The 11,456-nt window shown below is 46.5% G+C and overlaps 1 protein-coding gene across 6 annotated transcripts in view; it reads left to right on the plus strand.

The window, feature by feature from the left end:
• The window catches only part of CCNY (cyclin Y), a 222,971-nt gene extending 211,760 nt beyond the window's left edge, over nucleotides 1–11,211 (plus strand). For 5 of the 6 annotated variants that reach the window (XM_015146741.3, XM_077945050.1, XM_015146746.3 and 2 more), the window contains 2 exons: nucleotides 5,297–5,459; nucleotides 8,348–9,038. In XM_015146741.3, the coding sequence (XP_015002227.1) occupies nucleotides 5,297–5,459; nucleotides 8,348–8,464 (280 nt within the window). In that variant the 3' untranslated portion in view covers nucleotides 8,465–9,038. 6 annotated transcript variants of the gene reach the window in all.
• Nucleotides 11,212–11,456: the final 245 nt, after the last annotated feature.

Below are 11,456 nucleotides of genomic sequence, written 5' to 3' on the forward strand. Positions count from 1 at the left end.
CACCCACACAGTAAATAGATTCACTATGAGAATTTTTAGAAATGAATGCTTCATTCAATCTTTCCCAGTCAAACCATATGAGCTCCCAGGAATTGGTGGAATTGGGCATCACTTGGCTGAATGGCTGAGGGAAGATCATGACTCCTCGGTAGCCCTTTATGGGAAGAGGAGGCAGCACGAGGCTCACTGGAAGCTGGGGGCCCTGCACCAAGATAAAGATGAGCAGAGGCACTGCCGGTCAGTTTTCCCAGCATAGCTTCAGGAATAGAGCTGAGATGACACAGCCTGTAGAACAGGGGCCTGGACAGCCATCCGAGCTGCACTCCCTACCTGCAACGCCTTGGATGAGCAATGGGTTCCTTCCGCAAATCCCATTTGGGTGTCCCAGAATGGGGGAGGTGCGTGCCAGAAGCTTGTCATTCTTGGCACGCTATGGAAGTCCCCAGGATGCTAGAATCCTCTTGTTCTACCTCCCAAGTGGGAAAAGAGTCAGTGGCTTGGGCCTGAGGCAGGGTGGGAGGCGTTTGGGCAGGAGAAGTCTCAGATCTCCTGGGGTTGGCTCCGTCCTAGCAAGGGCTGCCCTGCCATACTTCTCTGTAATCCCATCACTCAGAATATTGCTAACATTTTTATTATATAGAACTTCCCAGTGTTTACATAGATTTTATTTTTACAAAACTGGGCTCATATTGTACGTGCTGTTTTAAACTTTTTGCCATTTAGCAGTGTGTTAATCTGTCTCAGTTTCCTGGCGGAGGCAAACAACCCGAGCTTTCCCTTGGAGCTCCTGAGCAGGGAGAGGGCTCACAGGTTTCAGACGGAAAGCTTTTCAAATGGGGTTTTTGTTAGTGCTTGTTCTTCTAGGTACCCTTTGGTACCCCTCTTCGTGGCCTCCTGTGTCCCAGCTTCCTAAAGTGACTTTCCTGGTATTTTTGACCATAGGCTAATCTCCTGCTCAAGAATTATCCAACAGTGAGAACTTGACTTGGAGTCCCCCCATGTACCTTTGGACAGAGGGGTTCTGGCTTGGAAGGCAGCTGACTGTGTAGCTGTGTGTCTGTGGGCGCAGGCTGAAGAACACTGTACGATGAGTGTCACTGAGATTTGCAGGCAGAACAGTCAGGGCACTAGGCCATGTGGATAGTCACCAGCACCAGTCAGATGTTATCTCTAGGCAGACCTCATGTGGGAAGATGGGGCCAAGGGCCCGCGTTTCTCCCACTCTCACCAATAATCAGTGGTCACAACATCACAGGCCAGCTTAGAGCAAGAAGTGGCAACCGCTGTGGATGGGGAAGGGATGATGAAATTTCACCGTGCAGAGTTCTGTAGGCAAAAAGCCTGTAAAAAAAAAAAAAAGAAAAGAAAAAAAAAATTACACCTCAGGGTTTGTCTGTTTCTTGTTTTTGTTTTGCAGTGTTCCTGTAAGTGTCATTTTCATGTGTAGACAAATCCAAATAAGGAGAAATCAAGTGACTTGTCCAAGCATTGCATGGCACAGGAGGCCACAGAGAAAGAACTTCAGTTCCTCTGTAGATTCCTGGTGTCTGGGGTTTTGTTTTTAAATTGTGGTAAAATGTATGTAGCACAAAATTTACGATTGTAGCCATTTTTAAGTGTACATTTTTGTAGCGTTAAGTACATTCACATTGTTGTGCAACCGTTAACCACCATCCATCTCTAAAACCCTTAATTTTCGCAAAGTGAAACTCTCCCCCGTTAAACACTAACTTGCCTTTCCTCCTTCCTCCAGCTCCTGGTAATCACTGTCCTACTTTTTGTCTCTATGAACTTGACTACTTTCGGGACCTCACATAAGTGGGATCATACAGCCTGTGTCCTTCTGTGTCCGGCATATTTCACTGGCCGTAATGTCCTCAAGGTTCCTCCATGTTGTAGCGTGTGTCTGAATTTCCTTTCTTTTCAGCGCTGTGTAGTATTGCCCTGAGGGTGTGTGTCCCGTTTTGTTTGTCCCATGTACACTTGGGTTGCTTCCACATTGGGCTAGTAGGAATGGAGGCTGTAAGTGTGGCTGTGCAGATACCTCCTCAAGACTCTGCTTCTTGTTCTTCTGGGAAGTGACCCTAGTTTCTAGAAAAATAGGCAGCATATTAGATGCTTTTTACATCATTTTAGAGTTCTGTTTTCAAGTTGCTGAATTGCACCAAATTGGGTTTTTATACAGTGTTGATCTATTTTGAATATTCTGAAATGTGCTTTTTGTTGATCAACTTGAATGTATTTCTTACAATGTTTTACACCAAAACTGTTTCTTCATAGTTATCTAAATGTGGATAGTAAATCCATCAGGCCCATTCTTGGCATCACATTAGTTTTCTGATAATTTATCACATAGCAAGCTGCCAGTGTCCCTGTAAAAGATGTGCTGCTGTAGTTTGGAAATTCAAGTTTTGGAAATTATTTCTATTTTAGAAATCTTTAGAAAAAATTATTTTCAAAATCTTTAGAAAAAAATTCATTGTTCGATACAACAGCTCTAAAATCTGTTTCCCCAAAGCTTAACCAGAAACTCAAGCTTGGAGAAAGGTTGTTCTGTTTTCCAGGGAACCCTGGGAAAATGCTGCCTTGTTCAAAAGCAGCTTCCTCTTGACTTTGCTCATAGTGTCTGCCTCCATCTAGAAGCATGGTGTCTGTATATCATTTTGGGCAGGATTATCAGGCTGTTCTCTTAGAATACTAGGACTTCTTAGCATTGGGAGAATACGCTCTGCAGTGATGCCTGTTGGCCACCAGACGGCGGTGTGTCCATGGCAGCTCCCAGGTTCACCTGGGATTTGCTCCTTGGACGTTTATTTTGACACTTCTGGCCTTAGCAGTACCTCTGACACCTTTGTTTTATTGAAATCTTACCTGGATTCCAGTATTTCGCAGGATGATCACTTAAATAAAAGTTGTTTTAAGTAAAAATTATCCCAAATCAAAGTAAATTATTATTTATTTATTTATTTCTGAGATGGAGTTTTGCTCTGTTGCCCAGGCTGGAGTGCAGTGGGGCAATCTCGGCTCACTGCAACCTCCGCCTCCTGGGTTCAAGCAGTTCTCCTGCCTCACCTTCCCGAGTAGCTGGGAAATTAGAGGTGCCCACCACCATGCCTGGCTAATTTGTTTTGTTTTGTTTTTTGTTTTTTGTTTTTGTTTTTTTTTTTGAGACAGAGTTTCACTCTTGTCGTCCAGGCTAGAATGCAATGGTGCAATCTTGGCTCACTTCAACCTCCACCTCCCGGGTTCAATGGATTCTCCTGCCTCAGCCTCCTGCGTAGCTTGGATTATAGGCATGTGCCACCATGCCCGGCTAATTTTCATTGTATTTTTAGTAGAGTTGAGGTTTCACCCTGTTGGCCAGGCTGGTCTCAAACTCCTAAACGCAGGTGATCTGCCCACCTCAGCCTCCCAAAGTGCTGGGATTACAGGCGTGAGCGACCACGCCCAGCCTAAATTCTTAAAAACTATAAAACTTACTACAGTAAATACATTTGGAGCTTGTTATAAGTCTTTTCACAAGGCTATGCGGAAACAAGCAGTGACGCTCTTCATCTGATGAAGAGACTGGAACAGGCCCTCTTCAGGCCTCCTTCCTTGCTGCCTGCCCATGGTTCCCAGTGCTCCTTTGCCCAGCAGCTTCTGTCTCCCCAGAGCCACTGGCCTTGCTCAGCCCCAGCCTCCCTGCCCGCCTCCTTACCGCTCCTGTCCTTTGTCACAGCAACTTGAGCTGGTGTGGAGCCCTCCTCAGTGCTTTATAGCTGAGTGCCATGACTCACCGGCAACAGCCATAGGGGTCTCGGGACATCACTCAGGACAGGATGGTGCCTGTGTGTGGGGCTCAGACCCGAACCGGCAGCATTCAGCAGAGTTGGCGGGACGTGACTCAGAATGCTGAGGCTGGGATCGGGGTCAGGAGGGTGGAGGCCCTGCACTAGGGCCCTGGCTTCACTCACAGGAAATGGTGACTGTGCATTCTGGCTACCTGCAGCAGGTTGAAGGGGACCCACTCTACCTGAAATACCCCTCCTCAGCCCTGGTTCCTCTCTGCCAGAGCTCCTTGCTTCTGTCACCTCAGTTCAGCTCTCACTGCTGTGGGAAGCCGTCTGAGAGGTCACGTGCTGGGGGCCAGGCATGCAAAAGCAGATGTTGCAGTTTGTGGCTATGAGGAGACCAGTTCAAGAGGCTGAGTTCAGCAGCCACATGCTGCATAGTATGGGCAAGGACAGGAAGTGCCTGGAGGATGCGCGGTGGGTGGGCACCCCTGGGGGCTTCCTGGGGAGAACGTGCTGAATCTGGGTGCCTGACCCAGGACCGGTGCTCCACAGATAGTTCCCTCACTGAGAAGGTTCCCCACCCAGAGGAACTATCCAGAAATCAACCTAATTTGAAAGATAGCTGACACAAGAAGTTCTCAAAGTAGAAGTTTTTAAATTTCTCCCAGCAACCCATCAGCATGTAGATGGGCTGGCGGGGTAGGTCTCAGCACCTCCTCTCCTGACTTACCTTTTTAGTTGAGTGGTTCTCAGAGTGTGGCCCCGAGGCAAGAGCCTCAGCCTCACCATCACCAGGGAACTCCTTAGAAATGCACATTCCCAGGCCCCACCCCAGACCTACTGATCCCCACAGTGTGAGAGTGAAGCCCCATGTCTGTTCTAACAAGCTCACCAGGCGATGGAGTGCATGCTCAAGTGTGGGAACTACTGCTTGCATTCTTCCCAGCTTGTGAGTTCTCTTTCTAAGAGACTGAGGCAGAGACTGGACACTCCCCCCCCATAATCCCTGCCTTTTGCCTAAGAAAGCGTATACACAGTTCCTCCCCTCTTTTCTCCCTGGAGGCAGGGAGGGGCCACCAAGGAAACCAAGGTCCTCTAGGTCTGCAGAGGCCGAGTGTTTTCCTCTGGGGCCCTGCCGAAGGACCCTCACTGGACTCTACATGGCAGCTCTTGGCTGCTCCATCCACCCTGTGTTAGCAGCCTGTCCTCACGGAGACCTGCAGCCAGAGCCTGCTATGTGTGTGTTAGATCTCAGTGAAGTGATTCACCCTGAAACCCTTCCTGGTGATGATCCCAATTAATCAGTCCTCATCCTGGGCACCAGATCAAGTGGATTTGGCTTTTAATCCCAATATGGTGGTGAGACTGCAACTCTGGTGTCCAGACAGACATTTAATTAGATCACTGGTCTCCCTGGTGGATGCAGTTTTCTGGACTCAGGTCTCCAGCAACTTGCCTTGGCAGGCCATGCGGCCTGGTGTGGTGGCTAAGCACAGGCTATTTTTGTCTTTGCTTTGCAGGAACGAGCTAGAGCGACAGTTTCTTGAATTGCTGCAGTTCAACATCAATGTTCCTTCCAGTGTCTATGCCAAGTATTATTTTGATCTTCGTTCTCTGGCAGAAGCGAACAACCTGAGCTTTCCCTTGGAGCCCCTGAGCAGGGAGAGGGCTCACAAGCTTGAGGTAAGATGCTTTAAAACAGCATTTTGTGGTGCAGTGTTGCTGATGCATCATCTGAGGACCAGGGATGTATGTGGTCACACTGATCATTTTCCCCACTACATGATGTAAAATAAAGATGAGCTACTAGGATATATAGCTGGGCAGTTCATTATAATTTGTCCTTCTTTTTTCTTTGAGACAGAGTCTCACTCTGTCACCCAGGCTGGAGTACAGTGGCGCGATCTTGGCCCACTGCAGTCTCTGCCTCCCGGGTTCAAGCAGTTTTCCTGCTTCAGCCTCCCAAGTAGCTGGGATTACAGGTACCTACCACCACACCCAGCTGATTTTTTTTATTTTTAGTAGAGACGGGGTTTCACGATGTTGGCCAGGCTGGTCTCAAACTCCCGACCTCAGGTGATCCACCTGCCTTGGCCTCCCCAAGTGCTGGGATTACAGATGTGAGCCACTGCACCTGGCCAACCGCTTCATATTTTTAATAACCAGTTTAATATCACTTAATAAACATAGTTTTTTTTTTTTTTTGAGATGGAGTCTTGCTGTGTTGCCCAGGCTAGAGTGCAGTGGCGCAATCTCAGCTCATCACAACCTCCACCTCCTGGGTTCAAGTGATTCTCCTGCCTCAGCCTCCCTAGTAGCTGGGACTACAGATGTGCGCCACTGTGCCCGGCTAATTTTTTTTGTATTTTTAGTAGAGACATCCAGGATTTCATTATGTTGGCCAGGCTGGTCTAGAACTCCTGACCTTGTGATCTACCCACCTTGACCTCCCAAAGTGCTGGTATTACAGACATGAGCCACCGCAATTCTATTTTGAAATAAAATATTTTTTAAAACCCTTATCTTTGCGGATAGGTTTAAAAAAATTATAAGTCCCCCCAAAAAGCATTTCCCACCATATAAGCCCCTCAAAAAGGTATTTCTCAACATGCACTTTTATAGGAAAAAGCTGCCAGATGATATTAACAATTGGGAATCCAAAAAGGTTTGATTCTGCTTTTGATTTTTTTTTCCAAAATATTTTTTCCATAGCCCAGTTAGAGCTGAGGGCAGCACCACCAGTCTTGGTCTGGGTTTTGGGCCATCGTTAAGCTGTGTAACTTTGGGTCTCATCACAGCATATTTGTATGTGCCTCTACCTCATATGCTCACCAGGCTCTTCCCACTTGACCTTTTGGCAGGAGGAAAAGGGATGGGGTGGTAATGAAGCAGGATCCCTGGGGAGAGACCCCTCCTCCAGAGAGGGTGTGCCCCAGCTTTTCCCCTCTGCACCTTTGTCCCCAGTCCTGCCTTGGTCTCATCCCACAGAGCCTTTCCAAGTAGTGGATGGCACAGTCGTGTTCCCAGCTTGTGAGACCCAGAGGTCTTCGTGCTGCCCATGCCACTGCCCATCCCAGGTGGGATGTTGTCACTCAGTGCAAGTTGGTGTGGCATTGTGATGGCCTGGCCACACGGTGGTCTAGAGCTGGGAGAAGAAAGCTGTTACGGATTACATGCTTAAGAAAGGAAAATGTTAAATAAAAATTTAAAAAGTAATATGTTAATTCCAAGAAGTAAACCATAGAAAAGACTGGATGCATAGCACTGGTTAGAAATAAAAATCCAGTGAGCATTTCAGAACTCAACCATGCCCCTGTGATTGTGTGCCGGCCTTTGGAATGGAAAGCCCACCCAGTCTCCCAGTTATCATCTATTCGAGGAAAAAATGGAAAACCCTCCCTCTGCAGGATTTCCTGCAAGGCAGATGTTGTGAAGCCTTCGCAAGCACAGATGTGAGGTAGAATCTGGCTTTCCCTGAGAGCGTGAGCCCCCTCTCAGCCTGTGCTGCGGTCCCTGGTCCCCCTCATCACCAGCCATGACTCCAGTGGCTACTTCAGTGCTGATGAGACAAGCCGGAGCTCCTGGCAGCTACACAGCTCTGCAGGGAAGCGAGTCTGTGTTCTCTGCTGAAGAATATATGGGGCTCTGGGTCAGCCACCCTGAGAGCACAGGCCCAGGTTGGTGGAGTTGGTACCTGCCGTTCCCTCTGTTAAGTTTCTGCGAGTACGGAGAAGGGAGAGCTCACCTGCTTCTGGGGCTGCTGTGCCACGGGCCCTAGGGTTTCACCGGGCCAGAAGAGAAGGCCAGTCTGTCCTGACAAGGCTGCTCTTTCTCTTCTCCAAATAATCAAAGCCTTCCCACGACTCAGACCATCCCCTCCTGGGACAGCGGGCTCAGCTTTTGTCATCAGCTGGTTCTAGCCACACCCAGTGGCAGCCCTGGGAGAGTTGTTCCCAGGGTAGCACGGCCCCTGTCCTCATCACCAAAGTGTTAATTATCTGCACATCTTAATGTTTTTGTGATCCTCCTAGGTCCCTCTTTCAGCAACCCTCTAGAGGTGACTTAAGTCCTCCATCCTTTTCTGTGGAGTCCCTAGCTGGTGGTCTGGCTGCAGCTCTCCTTGCCGACGGTGGCCGAGCTCTCCTCCTTGTGAGGCTCAGCTGCAAGCCTGTGCTTGACGCCAGCCCTGCCAGGATGGTGCTGTTCTTGCCCCGCTTGCAGATGAGGATGCTAAGGATTCGAAACAGCACCCGTGGGGGCAGGGCCGTCCCACACCCCGAGGGTGGGGAGCCAGCATTGACCCTGGTTGGGCCAATTGCAAGGTGACACTGTCCTGTTATTTCACATCCTGAGAGTCTTTTCTCAGACCGTGAGCTCTTGGGAAACAAGAGCTGAGTCTACACTCCCTTCATATCTTCCTGCGGCCAGCAGAGAGCTGGGCTGTGGGCTGGAGCTCCAGAGGGGCAGGGGCTCTGCCTGTCCATCATGCAGCACCCTCGGCGCCCAGGACGAGTGAGCAATGGGCGCAGATATGGCCCGCCCTGACCCACACTGTCTCTCTTGCCCCTCAGGCCATCTCTCGCCTCTGCGAGGACAAGTACAAGGACCTGAGAAGATCTGCGAGGAAGCGCTCAGCCAGTGCAGACAACCTGACTCTGCCCCGGTGGTCCCCGGCCATCATTTCCTAACTGCGGAGGCCCGCCGGAGGCCACACCATCCCTTAGTTTCTCCTTCAGTTTGAGAAAAGACAGACTTGGGGTGGGTTTGTTTTTGTTTTTTCTTTCCTTTTCTTTTTTAACGCATAGTTCCGTCAGGCTGCCTGGATGAGCGCCCACGCAGCAAGGCTTGGAGGAAGCGTCAGTACCCTGGAGGTCCCAGCTGGCTCTCACCACTGTCAGCAACAGCACTTCCTTTGTGGAGGAAGCAGACTCCAATCCTGCAGGAGGAAATAAAGGGAAAGGGAAGTCGTGGAGAGGCAGGGAAAATGATTAAGCGGCCCGGCCCTCTGGAGTCCCCGTGGGGGCGGTAGCTGAAGTTGGTGAGCGCAGCGGTGGATGCAGAGCTGGCTGCACCCAGGGCTGGACCGGTGTGTCCTGTAAGACTTCTTGCATTCCTTCTGCTGCTTTTTTGGGATGGGGGGGATTTTTGTTCGTTTGTTTTTGCCCTGTTTTGATTTTGGTCCCACAGAGCAGGGGATGTAGTTTGTACCCACCATGGCGCAGACTTCCAAATAAATAGTACTGGTCATTTCTCTCCGCACTATTTCTGCGCGCTGTCTTCTGAGCTTTCTTCCTCACCAGTGGGCTGTGCTCGTTCCATTTCTGTACACCCTCATTTTATACCGTTTTTCTTCAACAATGGTGAAATTGACTGTAGTGCTGAACCAAAAGTATCCCTTTCCCTCCTTATTCCTCACCCCAAGAGCATTCTAGATCACATGGGTGCTTGTGCCTTCCGATTTTCTTGCATTTGTTTTTTTCCTGACCTGAAGTTGTTGTTACAAAATCAGTCAGACTTCGTGGGCTGAAGGACACTGTGCAGCAGAGGGTGTCCCCGTGAGAGTTCTGCAGAGTGCTGGGCGTGCATCCGAAGCTACCGAGTAGGAGCCATTTCTTTGTACCCCTGCCTAATCCATTCCTCTCCTTCCAAGTCCATTGTTGCAAGCAATATTCTTCTCAATTTTTATATGTTCACTTTAAATCAAAGTTAGTCTATTTGTATAAAATTTTTTAAAAATCTAAAATAAAAAGAAAAAAAAACAAGGGTGGGTTGGGTATTCCAGTGGGAAGATCATTGAAGGGAAAAATGTTACTATTTACTGAGGTATTTTTCACAGAATGACTGAATTTAAAAAAACTCAACTTGCAATTTCATTGTGGGTGCTTAGAGAAGTTCTACAAAATTCAAACTGTGAAGGTTTATGCTTCATTAATTATGACCATACTTTTTCATTTTCTGACGATCCCTGATTTCCTTATGGGCTCAATAAGAATCTTTTATACCAAGTAAAATAAAAGAGTTAATGATAGAATATCAAATAGTGAATTTGATACGAAATCTAAGAATGTGAGTCACTTGCATATGTAATACTTTGGGTTTTTGCATATTTTCTTAGGTCACAGTGACAGGTTTCTGAGTTGTTTCCTTTTTCAAGTCTCTGGGAGGCCAGTGGCAGCAGCAGGTCTGTGTTTCACCTTCTTCCCATGTGAGCTTGGAAAACTTTGGCATTTTAATTAGTATTGAATCATGTACCTGATCCCCAAACATTGCCTGCTCTCAATGAAACATGCTCTGGAAATGGAAGGGACTCAGAAAGTCAGAATCCCAAGAACTCCAAGCCAAAAGTGTTAGGTTTTAGTGAAATTTGTGTCAAGTATAAGCATACCTGTTTGGGCCAGAATTATTATCACAGCCTTTCTGGCCCAAACTTTCAAAAGCAAATAAACAGAATATAAAACATTAATTATCTTTCCATTGTAATTGTGATGATCTACTCTGTGTGGGTACCAAAATCAGCTTCTCTCTTCAAGTCAGAGTTGAATTTAGAACTTTAAATGCAGGTCTAAAAATGTAGAAAATAGCATTTTATATTCCCTAATCTATATAGCTGAAAAAGGGATGTATTTTCTTAGCTGAATATGAATACCTCTTAAACATAAATTAGTTCCTCTCCAGTAAAGTATCTTATTTTACCAATCCATTTCAGGAAAGTGGTTCTGCTGCCTTAATAGCAGAATTTTATTTTTATCCCTTTTATTTGAATGAGAGATTTGAAAATTGAATTATGTAAATATTTCTATGCATCTGCTATTATTTTGTGGAGTTTATTAAACTACTTTAAAAAATTGTATAGTCTATTTATTGTATATATGTACATACAGTCTGATACCTAAAATTTAAAGTGGATTCCATAAAACCGGACTCAGTCTTGTTTAGACTACTGAATACTGTTTTAGCCTGTGCCCTCGACTCTACCTCTGTATAGGAAGATTTTCCATATTCATTAATTAGTATTGATCTGTATTAATTGGTTATGTTTCTTGCACTAAGGATGTTTAAAACTGCTGTAAGTGTAGATTTTAGTTTTACTGGCAGGATGAATCACTTGACACATAGTAGATACTTGAGGTTCATTTTCTTTTCTTTTTCTACATGATGATGAATAGTTATGTTTTCTTCTCTGATTTGTTCAAAGTTTGCCAAAAGAAAACACACAACCAGTACAGTACTTATTGATAAATCGTAGTTGACTGTAATTTGTTTGTAAGGCGAATTAATGCTCTACAATTAAAGCTGGATTACTGTTGAGGAACACATTGTCTTAGTGTAGTTTTTGAATGGAAAGTTTTTATCATTAATGAAGGATGAAGGAAACGACACAATTTGTTACTTTAATATTAGATTTGATTTAAACAACAAATAAAGTCATTGGGACAATAAATATATATCCCGATGAATCTTTTTTATTATTTGTTTTACATTTTCATTTTTTTTTTTTTTTTAACTAGAAAAAGGGAAAGAAGAAGTCAGGAGTTTAAAACCAAATGGGAGGGCAGATGAGAAATCCGGCCAAAACCGGGATGTGCCCTCATGCACGAGGTGAGCCCAGAGGTGGGGGCACCCATACCTGCCTCCTCTTCTGGTCTGGCTCTCCTGCCTGCCTTCTCTCGGGCTTGGGCA

Source organism: Macaca mulatta, chromosome 9 (assembly GCF_049350105.2).
Source record: "Macaca mulatta isolate MMU2019108-1 chromosome 9, T2T-MMU8v2.0, whole genome shotgun sequence".
Classification (NCBI taxonomy): domain Eukaryota; kingdom Metazoa; phylum Chordata; class Mammalia; order Primates; family Cercopithecidae; genus Macaca; species Macaca mulatta.